At 37.2% G+C, this 19834-nt stretch overlaps 1 protein-coding gene across 4 annotated transcripts in view; it reads left to right on the forward strand.

Moving 5' to 3' along the window:
- st8sia5 (ST8 alpha-N-acetyl-neuraminide alpha-2,8-sialyltransferase 5) overlaps nucleotides 1-19356 on the forward strand; it is a 35308-nt gene extending 15952 nt beyond the window's left edge. For 2 of the 4 annotated variants that reach the window (NM_001204154.1, NM_001204155.1), the window contains 6 exons: nucleotides 5775-5867; nucleotides 8001-8087; nucleotides 8578-8722; nucleotides 11856-11968; nucleotides 12060-12152; nucleotides 14881-15343. In NM_001204154.1, the coding sequence (NP_001191083.1) occupies nucleotides 5775-5867; nucleotides 8001-8087; nucleotides 8578-8722; nucleotides 11856-11968; nucleotides 12060-12152; nucleotides 14881-15343 (994 nt within the window). Of the gene's footprint in view, nucleotides 1-1080; nucleotides 1180-5774; nucleotides 5868-8000; nucleotides 8088-8577; nucleotides 8805-11855; nucleotides 11969-12059; nucleotides 12153-14880 lie in introns of all 4 variants that reach the window. The other 2 variants (XR_012396556.1, XM_005160981.5) reach the window with 2 other exon arrangements.
- The last annotated feature ends 478 nt before the right edge of the window (nucleotides 19357-19834 follow it).

A 19834-nucleotide genomic window follows, 5' to 3' on the forward strand; every position in this document is an offset into this window, starting at 1 on the left:
ATTTTAATGAAAATATCTGTAGATTTATTATTTTTTGCACTTTATTTCAACAAAAGAATTGTACCATAATTTTATGGTTTTTGTTTGGCAGCCTGTTTTTTTTTTTTACAGAGCAAGTAATTACAATTTATTACTTTAATTTTACGTAATTTTAAATGTACTTAAGAAAAAAACAGGAAAAAACACCGTATAAATAATACGGCAATTTTATTATATAAAACAGACAAATGGCTGTAATTTGTCATTACTTACATAGTACATAAAATAACAGTCAAGCTGTTAATTTACAGATATTGTTTGTAATTTTTACGGATTTTTGAATATAAATTAAAATAACAGAAAAAATACTGTATAAATAATACTGTAATATTCCCGTATAAAAAACAAAAATGTCAGTAATTTGTCTTTAATGATAAAGCACCAAAAATGAAAGTCAAACTGTGAATTTAGAGAGATTGTTTGTCATTTTACTAAGTTCTACATATAATTTTAAATGACAAAAAATTACTGTAAAAAATTTAAGGATATTTTCTGTAAAATTTGTTTTTTTTACAGTGTACATAAAATAACAGTCACGCTGTTAATTTACAGATATTGTTTGTAATTTTTACGGATTTTTGAATATAATTTTAAATAACAGAAAAATACTGTATAAATAATACTATAATTTCCCTGTATAAAAAACAAATATGTCAGTAATTTGTCTTTTATGATAAAGTACCTAAATTGAAAGTCAAACTGTGCATTTAGAGAGATTGTTTGTCATTTTAATAAGTTCTACATATAATTATACATTACAAAAAAGTACTGTAAAAAAATTTAGGGATGTTTTTTGTAAAATTAGGTTTTGTTTTTACAGTGTAAATAAGTAAGCATCGTAACCATCAAGAGAGCTAATTCAGCAAATATGATGCAGGATGGTGTTGCGCAAAGGCATGTTTTTGATCGGCGTGGAGAAAGCGAATGGGATTTTGCCATGGTGGAGCCCCCGCTGTGGCGCTCTCATGTGGTTTTCAGCTCTTTGAACCGCACCTTTCAGCTTAACTCTTAAACCTAATCCACTTGTATGCATCTCGACAGATGTGTCCGTCAGAATTTTCAGCAGTCTGAGGCTCAGAACTCCGTAGTTATCACGCCCTGCCTAGCTGAAATTCAGAAGAAAAAAAAAGAAAAGAAAAGGTAGGCCACACTGATGGCGTCTCCAGTTCACCTCCTTGCCAACCTTACGTTCCCCCTTTTTGAGGATGTCTCTTCGTCTTTTCCATCTGGTCTGAGAGGCTCAGTGCTCGGTGCACCGCCGGTCCGTTTTCTGCATGCAACCCTCCATCTGCCCCTTGACCTCTGACCCCCACCACGGCCCTCCATGTGTCCCTCTGGATGTCATGGGTCCCTGTTTCTGTGTCCCATCATGCATTTCTTAAACTCCTATACGCCTCACCTGTGTGTGTCATGAGCACAGTTGAGTGTGTGTGTGCGCGCGTATGTGTGTGTGACTGTGTGTGCATGCACGCAAATGTGTGTGTGTGTGTACGTGTGTGTGCATGCAGGCAAATGTGTGTGTGTGTGTGCATTGTGATATGATTCCCGCTTGCACATTGCGCCACCTTTCTTTGAATTAATTTTTCTTTCCATGAAAATTATGAGAAATTGTGTCTCCGCCGAGGGTGTTTTGATTGCTCACACACACACACATACACAGGTAAACGCGCTCATGTGCACCTCTTCAGGCTACAGCACAGTCACATGTCATGACGTCACTCCAGTCTGAGATGTATGGAATCGCTAAATGTGTTTCGCTCTCCTTCTTCTGCCGCTCCTTCGCTTTGTTTCTCTCCCTTTATTTGTTTGTTTGTTTGTTTTTGTCATTGCACTTCACTGTTATTTTCACTGGTGTTTCCATACTACCATTAACTCACACTGTAATTATTATTATTATTATTATTAGGCCACACTGTTATCATCATCATTATTATTATTGTTTATTCAGTAGTGTTATTGCAAAATAAATAAAATAATTAATTGTTTATGTAATCAGAATACTGATTATTATTATTATTTTATTATTATTATTATTATTAAGCCACACTGTTGTTATTTTTATTACTATTATTTAGTAGTTTCAATGCAAAATTAGTTATGAAATATTTTAAAAATTAAATAATAGCAAGTTTTAAATATTTTGAATGACATTTATAGTGGTTTAATAATGGTATTATTGTTATTATTATTATTATTATTATTATTAATGATAACAATAATAATAATAATAATAATAATGATAATAATAATAATAATAATGTTATTATAAAGGTCATACTGTTATTATTTAATATTATTCAGTAGTGTTATTGCAAAATTAATATCATAAAATAATTTATTTAAATAATAAGAAATTGTCAATGTTTTAAATGCCATTTATAATGAGGTAATAATGGTGTTATTATTATTATTATTATTAAGTCATATTGTTATTATTATTTTTCAATATTATTCAGCAGTGTCATTGCAAAATTGCTAATATAAAATATGTAATTTTATTAAATAATAAGAAATTATTAAATATCACTTTTAATGACATTTATAGTGGTTTAATAATGGTATTGCAATAGTAATATTGCACATGTTTTATTATAAAATAGTTAATTTATTAAAAAATGATATTTAATAAATGATAATTTGAATGCATTTGAATGTGATGTAAAATGCCTTTAATAAAAATTTACATTTTATTTTACTGTACAATAGGAATAAAGCAATAGTAGTAACAATATTTTCAGTAATCTAACTTGTTATCATAACCATATATATGTATATATTACAGCTTTTAAATTTATGGTATATTAATATTTATAATAATATTAATATTTAAATAAATTGTTCATTGAAACAAATTAAGTGATTAAAATCAATTAATTAAACTGTAGCTTTTTACATTAGGCTGGTGTAATAACACTCATTAGCGTTATGGTAGATTTATGTATACTAGACCTTGCAGGGCAGCCATTTTGGCTCTGATTTCATTTACAGTGTCAGTGTCATTAGCAAGACTTCCACCATTACAGTCCATTTAAATTCCATTGAAACTGAATCAGAAAAGATTTATGCAAACAATGTGAAAAATATCTCCACACTCTCATATTTTACATTGTGCTCTTTTGGTCAATGTGTTTAACGCATATTTTTCTGTATTTCTGTTTCACAACCAAGGTGAGGACTCATGTTTCATCCACTGCTGCTTCTTCTCATTGTGGTGAAACTGTGATTTTTCTTTTCTATTTCTCCTCAGAAGATCTGAAATGACCATTTGGGTTGAATGTAAGAGTGTTTGAACTGTTAGGAACGAGTCTTCAGAGCTGCTTGTCAACAATCCTTAAGAAACACTGGAGGAGTTCTAATTAAAACATGCAACCGATGTGAAAATTGGATTAAACAGTGCAGAAATAGTTCAGTCTATTATTTTATATGCGCTTAATGAAACATTTGTTTAGGCAACATAGGCTCATTTTGAAAACGTAGCCCTATATACATTTCTGGAGATTCGAATTATGTAGCCAGAATACGTATGGCTGGATTTAGTCTTTAAAACGAATGCTACGGGGAGGTATGACCGGGCGGTATGACCTCGGTGTGGACGCCTTACCCGCAGTTAGTAGTTTGACCAGTAGCTCGTATGTATGTCGGCAGATTTGAGTTGACCATCAAGTCCGATGAAGAACGGTTCCAGAAAGCAGGTAAGACAAAAACAAAAGCCAGACAATAAAACAAACAAGTAAAGAACAGAGTGAGAATGTGGTAAAATCTGAAAACGTACTAAAAATCAGCTGAGGGCTTTTCTTTTTCCGGATTGCTTTTTAGTTGGGTTTAGGGAAGACCGTGGGTGCTGGTCAATTGGTGCTTTTGAAAACACTGTCGGTTGGGTTTAGGGAAGGGGGTGGGCGGGTCAATCTGTGCTTTTGAAAACACTGTCGGTTGGGCTTAAGGAAGGTGGTGGGTGGGTCAATTGGTGCTTTTGAAAACACTATCGGTTGGGTTTGGGAAAGTGGGTGGACGCTGGTCAATCTGTGCTTTTGAAAACACTGTTGGTTGAGCTTTAAGGAATTGGGTGGGTGGGTCAATCTGTGTTTTTAAAAATACTGTCGGTTCGATTTAGGGAAGGGGGTGGGCAGGTCAGTCGGTGCTTTTGAAAACATTAATGGTTGGGTCTAGGGAACGTAGTGGGTGGGTCAATAGGTGCTTTTGAAAATACTGTCGGTTGGGTTTAGGGAAGGGGGTGGGGGGGTCAATCTGTGTTTTTGAAAACACTATCGTTGGATTTAGGGAAGGGGGTGGGCGGGTAAATTGGTGCTTTTGAAAATACTGTCGGTTGGGTTTAGGGAAGGGGGTGGGCGGGTCAATCTGTGCTTTTGAAAATACTGTCGGTTGGGTTTAGGGAAGGGGGTGGGCGGGTCAATCTGTGCTTTTGAAAATACTGTCGGTTGGGTTTAGGGAAGGGGGTGGGCGGGTCAATCTGTGCTTTTGAAAATACTGTCGGTTGGGTTTAGGGAAGGGGGTGGGCGGGTCAATCTGTGCTTTTGAAAATACTGTCGGTTGGGTTTAGGGAAGGGGGTGGGCGGGTCAATCTGTGCTTTTGAAAATACTGTCGGTTGGGTTTAGGGAAGGGGGTGGGCGGGTCAATCTGTGCTTTTGAAAATACTGTCGGTTGGGTTTAGGGAAGGGGGTGGGCGGGTCAATCTGTGCTTTTGAAAATACTGTCGGTTGGGTTTAGGGAAGGGGGTGGGCGAGTCAATCTGTGTTTTTGAAAACACTATCGTTGGATTTAGGGAAAGTGGTGGGCGGGTAAATTGGTGCTTTTGAAAATACTGTCGGTTGGGTTTAGGGAAAGGGGTGGGCGGGTCAATCTGTGCTTTTGAAAACACTGTCGGTTGGGTTTAGGAAAGGAGTAGGGTGGGACAGTCGATCGTCAGTCAACAGAGGCCTCTGGTGGATTTACATGAAAACAACAGATAAAAATGGCCCTCAAGAGAGATTTTTGAGATCTCAAAAAGTGTACAGCACAGCGGCCTTTGGTGGATTCGCGAAAACAAGAACTTTGGCGCTCTCCAGAAATGTATATAGCGGTATGTTTTCAGAATGAGCCTGGGTTGAGTTTAGCTAAGTACAAATATGTGATGCAAAATAATGTACGACATTATCATAGTACTTATTTTAAAACATCAAGTAATTTGGTATCACAATAATACTTGAAATGCATGTTTGTTTAAAAGGTGAATAAAAGTGTGATTTGTAGATGAATAAAATAATTAAAAATCTAATTAAAAATTAAAATAGGCACTGTATATTTAAATGTGAAGTTAGAATCTATAAAATTATTATTAATTTAATAATAATAAAATATCATTTTATTCTTCTCTACTGTGTAATTGCTCATGTGACCAGATTTTTAGTTGTGTTGCTTAAACAATTGTTCTGTATATATATATAGTTTTTTTTTAGGTTTATTTATTAGTTGTTTTATTCAAAAAAATTCCCACAATCTTATTTGATTTGTTAATTTATTTATGTCTGATTGTTTGAGGATTGGCAGAAATCCACAGGCATTTCTTCAGGACTGTTCGACAAGAGTGTAGAAATGCAAACGTTCAGGTTCTTCAGTGTGGTTCTCCATGCTGGAATAGTATCTCCTGCAAATGTTTGTGTGTGTGTGTGTGTGTGTGTGTGTGTGTGTGTGTTCAGCTTATGAAGAAATGTGTGTTTGACTCTTTGTGTTCTGGCAGGTATCTGGAGCGCATCGACGGCTCCTTGCAGTTCAACTCCTCCTCCTGCAAGGAACTACGGCAAGACATCACAGATGTCAAAGTATTGACCATGTAAGTTCCTGCTTCAGATCGAGCGCTCCAGTGGGACTCAAATTTCCTGATGAATGTCTCGTCCCGAAGGACAAACCCTGTAAAAGGGACATCTATTTAAGGAAATATAATGAGCACCCATTACATTCTTCACTGTAGTACAATGTGAAGTTCACTTAAGGAGACAGTTCACCCAAAAATAAAAATTCTGTCATCATTTACTTACTTTTCACTTTTGTTCTGTTAAATACAAAAGTAGATGTTTTGAAGAATGTTGAAAACCTGTAACTATTGAACTCCAGAAAAAAATTACTATGAAAGTCAATGGTTACAGATTTCTAGAATTTTTGAGTGGAGAGTAAGTAAATGATAACAGTATTTTAATTTTTGGGTGAAATATCACTTTAATGTCCCAGTGTAAATCAATATTTACTTCTTTTGTTTTTATGTGTATATAGTATAACTTGTTATAAATGATATATTTGGGATGTATATTCTTTTTTTTTTGTAAAAATTAATTTGCACTCAGAATATTCAATTAACAATAACAACCTTCTCTGCCACTCAAATCGAAATGATTATCTTCACTTATGGTCACATGTATCGCCTTTAAGGTGGAGGCAGGGCCATCAGCAATTTAGGGTGGAGCTATCAATCATTTAGGACGGGGCTATCAGTCATTTAGGATGGGGCTATCAGTCATTTAGGGTGGGGCTTTTAGTCATTTAGAATGGACTTATCAGTCATTTAGGGTGGGGCTATCAGTAAATTATGGGAGAGCTATGAGGAATTTAGAGCAGGCTAATTAGTCATTTAGGGTGGGGTAATCAGTCATTAAGGGCGGAGCTATCAGTCATTTAGGGTGGGGTGATCAGTCATTAAGCGTATCTTAAAAAATGTAAAATATAATGTATAAATGATATAAATGATATATCTGGGATGTATATTCATTTTTGCAAACAATAATTTGCATTCAGAATGTTTAATTAACTATAACAACCTTCTCTACCCCTCAAATCAAACAATTATCTTTATTTATGGTCACATGTAATGCCTTTAGGGCGGAGGCAGGGCCATCAGCAATTTAGGGTGGAGCTATTAATATTTTAGGGCGGAGCTATCAGTCATTTGGGGCAGAGTTATCAGTCATTTAGGGTGGAGCTACAAGTCATTTAGGGTGGGGCTGTCATGCATTTATGGTGGAGCTATCAGTCATTTAAGGGGGCGGGGCTATCCGTCATCTAGGGCGGAGATATCAGTCATTTAGGGCAGAGCTATCGGTCATTTAGGGCGGAGCTACCAGTCATTTAGAACAGGGGAGATAGTCATTTATGGTAGGGTAATCAGTCATCAAGGGCGGAGCTATAAATGATGGATCTGTGATGTATATTAATTTTTTTGTAAACATTAATTTGCCCTCAGATATTTAGGGCGGGGCTATCAGCCATATGGGGCAGGGCTATTAGTCATTTATGGCGGAGCTATCAGCCATTTAGGGCGAAGCTATCAGTAATTTATTCGGGGCTTTCATTCATTTAGGGCGGAGCAATCGGTCATTTAAGGCGGGGCTATTAGTCATTTAGAACAGGGTGATAAGTCATTTAGGGTAGAGTAATCAGTCATTAAGGGGGGAGCTATCAGTCATTTACTGCGGGACGATCAATCATTTACCGTGGGGCCATCAGTCATTTAAAGTGGAGCTATTAGTAATTTAGGGCGGGGCTTTCATTGATTTAGGGATTCTACGCATCTATCAGTCATTTAGAACAGGCATCGCTATTAGTCCTTAAGGGCAGGCGATTAGTCATTTAGGGCAGGGCTTTCATTAATTTGGGGCCTAGCTATTAGTCATTTAGGGCGGAGCTATCATGCATTCAGGGTGGGGCTAACTGTCATCTAGGACGGACTTATCAGATATTTTGGGCGGAGCCATCTGTCAATTAGGGTGAGCTATCAATCATTTATGGTGAGGTAATCAGTCCTTTGGGGCGGAGCTACGACTCATTTAGGGCAGAGCTAATAATCATTTAGGCCAGGGTAATCAGTTTTTTTAGGGTGGAAACCCTTTCTAAGTTGTTTGTGCAGGCTTTTATTTTACAGTAAAAAAAAAAAGTCACACAGGTGCTAATTTCACATCTGCCACATGTGTTTTAGGGTGAAGACTTCCGAGCTGTTTGAGCGATGGAGGAATCTGCAGGTGTGTAAGTGGGATCAAAATAAGGAGGAGACGGATAATTTCAAGTGAGCACACACTTTTATCTTCATCTTAATGTAATTTCTTTGGTTGCGTCTCAATCAGCACACTTGTTCTGTAGTCAGTGCACTGATCAGGTCGGCAGCCATTTTATGTCCTTGCAAATAGTAATTAATTTACAAACACCCATTCAAGTAAAATCTTACCCAGTCAAATTATTTAGCTATAATGCACTTTTAAAAACTTTGTAAAATTAATATAAGGAAATTATTAGTTCTGCTGTTGTTTAAACTCCAGGTTTGATGATGTACAATAAGGACGTTCTCATGTCACACTCAAGTGTGTATCAATGTGTAGTGAACCAAACTCATCAGTGTCCTTACCAGTGTACGAATTCTACTATAGCTAGAGCTAGGGTGCTGATCGAGACACATCCTTTGTTAAACACAAAATGTATGATGTCATCTCTTTGGATATCCAATGCGAGTGTATTGTCGTAACAAAGCGATGATGTCACCCCCCCCAACCATCCAATAGGATGTCTCTGTCCCGCTGCTGCAATGCCCCCTCCTTCCTGTTTACCACCAAGAGAAACACTCCCTCCGGCACCAAACTGCGCTATGAAGTGGACACCAGCGGGATCCTGCACATCAGCCCGGAGATCTTCAAGATGTTCCCTGATGTGAGTGAGAGCGCCGGATGCAGTGGCGTGCACAAACCACCTGTGGGGCAGGGGCAGAAGGACCAAAAAGGGCACTAAAAAAGTGGGAAAAAGTTCCTTCTGTTTTTTTTTTGTTTTTTTTTTTCATTTCTTTCGTTGGCATTTGATTAATATACATTGATAGATATACAATGCACACATCAAATAAAAAAAAGATGATGATAAGTCTGACTAAAATTTACATTTTACTACACACTCAAAAATAAAGGTAAAATCTGTCACTATATGATGGTACCTTTGGGATGCACTGCTGTACTTTTAAGGTTAACTTTTGTCACTTTAAGGTACCATGACCTACACATTTTTACTTTTGATGTATTAATATGTACCTTTAATGGTGCAGTGTGTAACTTTAACACCCAGTGGTTGAACTAGGTATTGCATTCCTGGATTAAAAACAAAGCGCAGGTTGCCAGATTGAGGACCAAAGCTAAATCGTGTACTATATAAAAGCAACGGCATGCGATAGAAGGAATATTCTCCATATTAAAGACAGTTTTTGTCCTAACCAACACCTCGAATTAATATATTAGAAACGGCTTCTATTTCTCACAGCTGAACAACAGAAATATGACAATAAACACCTCAGCTACACCTCATGTGCTTTATTCAGTTAAACGCTAATAATTTGAGATTTAATGCCGTTTTATATGACATTTATTGCCATATTACTGAAAGCAGCCGCAGATGATTCACCTCAGATCTTGAAAATAAAATAAACAGTTTGAAATTGAACTTTTGAACCAACTCAAAACCAACACATATCTGTGATTCAACATCTACATTTAATAATGTTAAAGAGTTTTCATGTGTATTAATTAAATTATAAACCTTACCGTTGCGTTGGAGTGCAGTGAGTGCACTATTCTGTGCTTCTGAATGGCTGAATTTCAATTTCTGTCATGTTGTGTCTGGTGCAAACAGCCAAATTGATTAGCTCTGCAAATCTCGTAGCATAGCGTGTTGTTTGGATATAATGTAACCTGCTCACCTAATGTTTACGCTTGTAATATTTATATTATTTGCTAATTAATTACCTTATGTGGAACGCTGAATCAGCATCTCATTTTGGAGTCTCCCACTGTCCACCGGAGGTCGAATTTCGGTGAATAAACAAGGCAAAATATAATTGGTGCCAAAATATAATTGGCTAAACTGGCAGTGGGCGAAATTCCGGCACGGAAAACACATTTTCAAAGCAAAATATCTAACTTCAGCATTGTTTTTCAGATAAACAAAAATGTTCACTTGGCATGTTTCTGATATATCTGCAAACATATTATGGTATTTTTATGCTTTAGAGTCAAAAACTGAAGAGTCAAAAACTTACATACAGCACCTTTAAGGTTCACCTTTGTAACTTTAAGTACTATGAGGTACACAATTGTACTTTTTAGGTATTAATATGTACTCTTTAGGACCTGTTAAGAACAAAAATGTACCTTTTAAAAAGGTACCGCCTCAGTGACAGATTTTGTACATTTATTTCTGATTTTCTGATAGTGTAGGACGACAAGAAATTGAAAAATTATATATATAAATATATATATATATATATATATATATATACAGTTACAGTACAGTACGCTCGGATAGCTCTATTTGTAAATAATTCATCATTATATATATATATATATATATATATATATATATATATAATAATTCATCATTATATATATATATATTCATCATTATTATATATATATATAATATAATATATATATGTCTCAGTGACAGATTTTGTACATTTATTTCTGATTTTCTGATAGTGTAGGACGACAAGAAATTGAAAAATTATATTTTCACTATTTATATATAATATATATATATATATATATATATATATATATATATATATATATATATATATATATATATATATATATATATATATATATATACAGTTACAGTACAGTACGCTCGGATAGCTCTATTTGTAAATAATTCATCATTATATATATATATATATTCATCATTATTTTATATATATATATATATATATATATATATATATATATATATATATATATAAAATAATATATATATATATATATATACAGTTACAGTACAGTACGCTCGGATAGCTCTATTTGTAAATAATTCATCATTTAAATTGATTGGGATGGTTTGTAGTGGAGCATAGCTGAGTAAATAAGGGTGGGTTCACCCAACAATTTAAATTTACTTACTATTTACTCACTCTAAAGTGGTTTTAAACCTTTATGAGTTTTTTTCTTCTGCTGAACACTCATGAAGATATTTGGAAAAATGTTGAAAACCTGTAACCACTGACTTCCATAGTAGGAGAAACAATACATTCATTTATCAATTCATTCAGTTTCCTTCGGCTTAGTCCCTAATTGATCAGGGGTCACCACAGCAGAATGAACCGCCAACTATTCCAGCATATGTTTTACGCAGCAGATGCCCTTCCAGCTGCAACCCAGTACTAAGAAACATCCGCACACACTCATTCACACTCATACACTACGGCCAATTAAGTTTATTCACTTATAGCGCATGTGTTTGCACTGTGGGGAAAACCGGAGCTCCCTGAGGAAATCCACACCAACACGAGGAGAACATGCAAACTCCACACAGAAATGCCAACGGACCCAGCCAGGACTCGAACCAGCAACCTTCTTACTGTGAGAAGACAGTGCTAACCACCTAGCCAACATGTCACCCTGGAAAAGCAAATACAATGGAAGTCAATGGTTACAGGTTTTCAACATTTTTCAAAATATCTTTTGTGTTCAACAGAAGAAAAAAACTCAAAAAGGTTTGAAATAAGTGGCTGAATTAATGCATAACTGTGCTTTTTGGGTGAACTATCCCTTTAATCTGACATCTGCGTCTGTGTAAACACACACACAAACACACGCACACAAACACAAAGTCATTGAGTTGAGCTGAATCTCTGCACCTGCTGAATATTATGAATCCAGCACCCTCAAGTATCCGGGCTGGCGTTACTTAGCAATATCTGCAGTGATCACACCCTAGAAGCCTTATGACTGCTTCAGTTGCCAGGCAACCGTTTCTAAGCAGTCATCCCTGTAATCTCATGCCGAATGTGTTGTTCTGGCTGCAGGACATGCCGTTTTCCAAATCCCAGTTCAAGAAGTGTGCCGTCATCGGGAACGGAGGCATCATTAAGAACAGCAAGTGCGGACGAGAGATTGACGCTTCTGACTTTGTCTTCCGGTAAAATTACTGTGTGTTTATTTATGCATCATGGGAATATACTGTATGTAGAGCCGTCTGCTGAATTACATGTGAAATCTCTTTTTTTCAGATGTAATATTCCTCCAGTATCCGATTTGTACAGTCAAGATGTGGGATCTAAGACTGATCTTGTAACAATAAATCCCAGCATAATAACTGAGAGGTACACACACACACACAAACACAAACACATACACACACACACACACACACTTGTATAGCTATCTTATGGGGACTTCTTACACTCTCAGAAACAATGCTGTACCAAAGAAGGTACAAACCCTTGTCACAGGGGCAGTACCTTTTTATAGAACAGAATTGTACTTTAAGACAAAGAAACACATTTGTACCGTTGCAGTTTGTGTCATTAAGGAGATGATTTGTACCATGGGAAACCAAAACGTACCTTTGGTTTTTAAAACCTGCAGATACAATATTGTACCTTCATCAAATCTGATCCATGAAAGTACCACTACAGTGACAAGACACTTTGTACCTTACAGTGTCAAATGTGTTCCTTCAAGAACTATTTAAAGGCATTTTGCTTTATCCGAAATTTAGTTTCAGTCAGGGCCGGAGTGGGACTCCATTTCAGCCCTGGAGTTTCAAGCCTTAGACCGGCCCACCTCAGTTCACAATGACTAACTATTTTAAAATAACGTCACTCTCTACTATATATATGTATATATATATTCAGCTAAAGTCAGAATTAATAACCCCCCTTTGAATTTTTTTTTTCTATTTTTAATATTTCCCAATTGATGTTTAACAGAGCAAGGAAATTTTCACAGTATGTCTGATAATATTTTTTCTTCTGGAGAAAGTCTTATTTGTTTTATTTCTGCTAGAATAAAAGCAGTTTTTAATTTTTTAATAACCATTTTAAAGACAAAATTATTATTCCCTTTTAACTATTTTTTTTTCAGATAGTCTACTGAACAAACCATCATTAACTTGCCTAATTACCCTAACCTGCCTAGTTAACCTAATTAACCTAGTTAAGCCTTTAAATGTTACTTTAAGCTGTATAGAAGTATCTTGAAGAATATCTAGTCAAATATAATTTACTGTCATCATGGCAAAGATAAAATAAATCAGTAATTAGAGATGAATTATTAAAACTATTAAGTTTAGAAATGCGTTAAAGAAACCTTCTCTTCGTTAAACAAAAATTGTGGAAAAAATTTAGTATATAAATGTAAAATAATTAATTTAATGTAAATATATAAATAATTTAGGAGGCTAATAATTCTGACTTCAAAAATAAATAAATCAAAATAAACTGTGCATTTAACAATCAACATTTTAGGACAAAACTGTAATAATATATAATAAAAATCAGTATATTTATTTATGGCGAAGCAGTGGCGCAGTAGGTAGTGCTGTCGCCTCACAGCAAGAAGGTCGCTGGTTCGAGCCTCGACGTTTCTGTGTGGAGTTTGCATGTTCTCCCTGTGTTTGCGTGGGTTTCCTCCGGTTGCTCCGGTTTCCCCCACAGTTCAAAGACATGCGGTACAGGTGAATTGGGTAGGCTAAATTGTCCGTAGTGTATGAGTGTGTGTGTGAATGTGTGTGTGGATGTTTCCCAGAGATGGGTTGCGGCTGGAAGGGCATCCGTTGCATAAAAACTTGCTGGATAAGTTGGCGGTTTATTCTGCTGTGGCGACCCCGGAATAATAAAGGGACTAAGCCGACAAGACAATGAATGAATGAATATGTATTTTTACTTTATATTCTCTCTCTCTCTCTTTCTCTCTCTCTCTTTCTCTTTCTCATAATACAAAATACTTATTTTAAAAACATCAAAAATAAAACAATATTTGTTCTACAGAATTCTAGGTCAAGGTGCTTGGAATCAGATTACATGTGTGAATCCTATCCAGTAAACTAGACATATACAACATACATGACATATACAACAGTATTTACAAAGAAACCACAGTGTGGTGTTGTTTTAGTGCTAATTCCTCCCAAAAAAGTTGGAATGAGAAACATTAAAACTGCTAATAAAAATAAATAAAGTCAAACCAAGCATGAACTGACTAACAGCAGCAGTGGTTGACATGTGAAGTTTATTTATAAACAAATTTCGAGAGGATCACGTGCTTATGATTGTTCACAGCTGTTCCAACTTTAGCTAATGACTGATTATCCTATCAGACGATCCTTAACTGACTATAAATAACCAGACTTTTCTCATGTCAATATCTTCGTCTTGAAGAAACCCCCCCACCCACACCTACTTTCCCTCCTTTCAAACGGGCGTCAAGGTGGCCAGCGATTAGCGCTGTTGCCTCACAGCAAGAATGCCCCTGGTTTAATTCCTTTCCAAACTATTTCTGTGTGGAGTTTTGCTCGTTCTCCCTGTGATCGCGCGGGTTTTCCCCGGGTCCTCCGGTTTCCTCCCACAGTTCAAAACAAGCACCCTAAACAATTAATCCAAAATATTTTTGCCAAACTCTGAGTACACCTTCTCAGCATCCATATCTGACACTTAGCTACAATAAGTCTTAGGGGGAGTCATCGAGATCTGCCTAAGCTCAAACTCCCCTCTCGCCTTGCAACGGGAGGGAGCCCAGGACTCGAGGATTTTATAAGCTCAGGACTCTCTCCAGGGACAGCACGCCAAACTAGCTTTAATATCAATCATCAGCTAAGTGTGAACTCTTGAAATGTCTAAAATGGAGAAGGTCTTAATCTTTAAGTATTCAGGCAGTGTACTTTGAAGAACGGCTAACGCTGCTTGATCACTCAACTTTGACATAAGGGCAAGTGTTAAATGTTAATGCTAATCTTTAGCCTTACTAACTTTAAACACCTCGTCTTTCTCCTGTACACGCTTCTTGGCCTGATTCATTAAATCACTCTCTCTCACTCTCTTTTTCCACCAGGTTTCAAAAGCTGGAGAAATGGAGGAAGCCATTTTACGAGGTCCTGCAGAATTACGAGAACTCCTCTGTGGTTTTGCCGGCGTTTTACAACACGCGCAACACAGACGTGTCGTTCCGCGTGAAATACATGCTGGATGACTTTGAGTCATCACGCGGCGTCTTCTTCTTCCACCCGCAGTACCTGCTGAACGTGCAGCGATTCTGGGCTGTGCAGGGCGTCCGCGCCAAACGCCTGAGCAGCGGCCTGATGCTGGTCACCGCTGCCATGGAGCTCTGCGAAGAAGTGCATCTCTACGGCTTCTGGGCGTTTCCCATGAACCCCTCCGGCATCTTCATAACACACCATTATTACGACAACGTCAAGCCGCGGCCAGGGTTCCACGCCATGCCCTACGAGATCTTCAACTTCATGCACATGCACGCTCGCGGCATCGTGCACGTGCATACGGGCCCCTGCAGGTGAAATGGCCTTTGTGCAATCCAATTGGTCCATTTTTCGTGGAGCTCCGCCCATTTGCAGGCGCTATGGAACTCAGACTTCATGCGTGCGCTAGTCGCAGGTGCTTTATTACTGCGTGTTTTTACAATAACGTCTCGGGACGGCAAATGCTACGTGTTTCCTGTTTGGTGATTTCCTGTGGTGTCGTGTTTGTGTGTCTGAGCAGATATCACATTTCTAAATGCTAGGGTGGGACAGCAGCAAATGAGGACGTTTTATAGCTACACTTTGTATTTCGGCAGAGTAGCCCCGCCCTTGGTGGAATCTCATTGGTCTAAAGCAGTGTTTCTCAACCATGTTCCTGGAAGACCACCAACACTGCATGTTTTGGATGTCTACTTTGTCTGTCACACCCATCACCGGTCTTTCAGTCTCTGCTAATGAGCTGATGATCTGAATCAGGTGTGTTTAGTTAAGGAGACATGGGAAATGTGCAGAGGTGGTGATCCTCCAGAAACGTGGTTGAGAAACACTGCTGTAAAGTCTAGTACACTTAAAGGGATAATTCACCCAACAATCCTTTACTTGTTTCAATACCTTCATGAGTTTTAAGATATTTTGAAGAATGCTGAAAACCGGTAACCATCGACTTCCATATAATATTTGTAGTATTTCCTACTATGCACTGTAAAAAATCCTGCTGCATTCAATTTTTGAGTTGAATTGAATGAACTTTTTTAGTCTTCTCAATCAAACTGGCTAAAAAATATTAAGTTAAACATTGTATAACTTTAAAAAAACAGTTAAACCCTGATTAACTTATTGAAATAAGGCAACATAAAAATATTTGTTGTCTGGACTTTGTCACAATCACCAGTGATCTAGTCCACACAGATCACTTGAGAACTACAAATCTGCCCGCAAAAGAACTACAGATCCCATCTTACCTGTTCACACACACCAGTTGCAGTTCACCCGCTAATTGCGCACACACAGGTGGAAACTGATCAAGAACTCGGTTTCCCCCACAATCCAAAGTCATGTGGTACAGTTGAATTAAATAAGCTAAATCGGCCGTAGTATATGTGAGTGTGCAAGAGTGCGTGGGGGTTTCCCAGTGTTGGGTTGCAGCTGGAAGGGCAACCGCTGCGTAAAACACATGCTGGATAAGTTGGCGGTTCATTCCGCTGTGGCGACCCCTGATTAATAAAGGGACTAAGCCAAAATGAATGAATGAATCTACATTTTGGAGAAATTGAATTTATGCAAAAGAAAATAAAAGCAAATTTAAAATATTTAAAGACTTTCGATATACTGTTTAAAGGTTTTCAGCATTCTTCAAAGTATCTTCTTTTGTGTTCAACAGAAAAAAAAGAAACTCATTAAGGTTTAAAACCTCTGGAGAGAGTAAGTTAATAGTAAGCAAATTTAGATTTTTGGGTGAACTAACCCTTTAATGGATTGCATTAGTGCCTGCCCACTTTTTCTAAGTATTTTATTTCATTTTATCATTTTAAAGAGTCTTTGCTATAGGCAGTCTAAGCCATAAACCAAACCAAGCAGCTACACAACATTACCAAATTTAATTAGAATCATTCATTTAATTATCAGTAGATGGAAATCAGACAAAGGTGCAAAACTGTGAATTTAAGAGCTACAATCCCACGGAGCATTCCCAATGGTGCACCCAAATTAAGCATGACGGAGAAATGAATAACGTATGCATCGTGGTCTTAAGTGGGCGGAGCTAAAGGTCTCGGCATGCTTTGCTGGAACTCTCTGATTGGTGAGTTTTTCTGTACAGCATCGGTAATGTAGACTTTCTGCACGAAATCCACTATTAAACATGATTGTTTTTTAAAAATACATTAATGCATTTCCACCAAACGAAATACGACTGATTAAAAACAGAATCGTGCTCTATTGTATAATAAACATCAAGTATATTCAAACAGGCTTTGATTGTGTTGCATTTGGTTAAGACACATTACGAGCCTCTTTTTAACAGTCCTAAGGTGTTTTAATGTTCATCAATAACCACATCAGTGCATTAAAGTAGACTCTTTCAGTTCTAATGGTAAATATATGGTATACAACGGCTTGTATACGTTTTAATGCTCTGTATGATTAATTACAAGGGATGTGAAACTTTGTGTAATCAAATACAACACAATTGTTTATGTTGAGAAATGTTTTTACAGTCTTTTTCTGTCTCACACACATGCAATCTGTGAGGTTTTAGTGTGTTTAAATAAACTGATCATGTTTGTAATGCTGATCTTTATATACTTCGTTTTCGGGTTGCTTGTATATGATATTGTGATAACAACCTGACCTTATCACTTTAACAAGAAATCAAATTTTAATATTCATTGAAATTCCTGATTTCATGATACTTGAAGACATCTATCTATCTATCTATCTATCTATCTATCTATCTATCTATCTATCTATCTATCTATCTATCTATCTATCTATCTATCTATCTATCTATCTATCTATCTATCTATCTATCTATCTATCTATCTATCCATCCATCCATCCATCCATCCATCCATCCATCCATCCATCCATCCATCTATGCTGTAAAAATATCAGTTGATTTACAGTTTCTGTATTTAGTTTTCCAGTTATTTGCGTTTAATAATGCATAATGGGAGCTTGATCTCTGCTCTGTTAGCTTTTAATGTTGAAATTTCATTTCTGCAGTTTAACAAAGTGACTTTTATTGACATTTTGTGTAGTTCTAAACAATACATTGCATAAGAAATGATATACACTCACCGGCCACTTTATTAGGTACACCTGTCCAACTGCTTTTTAACGCAAATTTCTAATCAGCCAATCACATGTTAGCAACTATATGCATTTAGTCATGTAGACATGGTCAAGACGGTCTGCTGCAGTTCAAACTGAGCATCAGAATGGGGAAGAAAGTTGATTTAAGTGACTTTGAACATGCTGATCTACTGGGATGAACTGCTGATCTACTGGGATTTTCACGCACAACCATCTCTAGGATTTACAGAGAATGGTCTAAAAAAGAGGAAATATCCAGTGAGCGGCAGTTCTGTGGGCGCAAATGCCTTGTTGATGCCAGAGGTCAGAGGAGAATGGCCAGACTGGTTCCAGCTGATAGAAAGGCAACTGTAACTCAAATAAGCACTTGTTACAACTAAGATATGCAAAAGAGCATTTCTGAACACACAACACATCCAACCTTGAGGCGGGTGGGCTACAGCAGCAGAAGAACACACCGGGTGCCACTCCTGTCAGCTAAGAACAGGAAACTGAGGCTACAATTCACACAGGCTCACCAAAATTGGACAATAGAAGACTGAAGAAACGTTGCTGCTCTGATGAGACTCAATTTCTGCTGCGACATTCAGATGTAAGGGTCAGAATTAAGCGTAAAAAAAACAAGAAAACATGGATCCACCCTGCCTTGTTGAATCTATGCCATGAAGGATTAAAGCAGTTTCTCAGGCAAAAAGAGGGTCCAACTATAAAGTGGCCGGCGAGTGTATATAGAAATAAGTCTGTTAAATTAACATTTAAAGGTACTGGTAGTTTATTGCCAGGTAATACTACACTACATAAAGACAATATATTCTTTGAAACTGTGGGAATATAAATTTATATTATCTATATATAATTGAAAAGTTGTTTTGAGGATGTGACTGACCTTAAAATGTCTTGGTTTCCTGATGGTGTCCAAAGTAATGCAAATTATCAGTTTCACAGCACGGCTGTATCTATTGTCTTCTTTATCTCCAGAACATCATTTGCACACTGTTTTAATGCTAAAATGTATCGTGAATGGGTGCTTGTATGCTGATGAGATCAGGCCTGAAAAGGCATGTTACCCTGCCGACAACAACACTTCATTTGCATGCCTTATCCCCACCATGACTGTCCCCACCTACATATATCAGATGTATTTAAACTGAGTGTCTGTTGGACTAATTGAGAGTTTCTTTCGATGCGACACAGCCACGCTGAGTTCTTCTTATTAAAAGGATTCTGCTTTGAAGATACTGAAAGTTCTCCCTGGTTTTTGGGCTCGTCTTAGAATTTCACAACAGTTTGGTGCCGTGACCAGGGCCGGAGCAAGCTGAACTGCCCCTCTAGGCAAAGGACGGTCGCGCCGCCCTCAACCCTAAAGTGTAAGCACGGGGTATTATACCTCACGCGGATATAGGGCGTGGGTGGTGAGGGTAGTGTCAGGGACGCCGCCCTCTCTATTCGGCCACCCTACGCGGATATAGGGCGCGGGTGATGAGGGTAGTATCGGGGACGCCCCCCTCTATTCTGCCTAGGTCGCCTCTATGGACGTGCCGGCCTTGGCCGTGACCCAGAAAATCTCAATAAAAGCCACTTTTTTTCAAACTTTTTATCATCAAATGTTGTTATAAGAAAGGTCAAGGTCCCATAATGCAATTCAAAAGCATAAACAAACATTAATAATTAAAATAAAAATCTGCAAATACAGAAAACTGCTAATACATTGATTAT

Source organism: Danio rerio, chromosome 21 (genome assembly GCF_049306965.1).
Source record: "Danio rerio strain Tuebingen ecotype United States chromosome 21, GRCz12tu, whole genome shotgun sequence".
Lineage (NCBI taxonomy): Eukaryota > Metazoa > Chordata > Actinopteri > Cypriniformes > Danionidae > Danio > Danio rerio.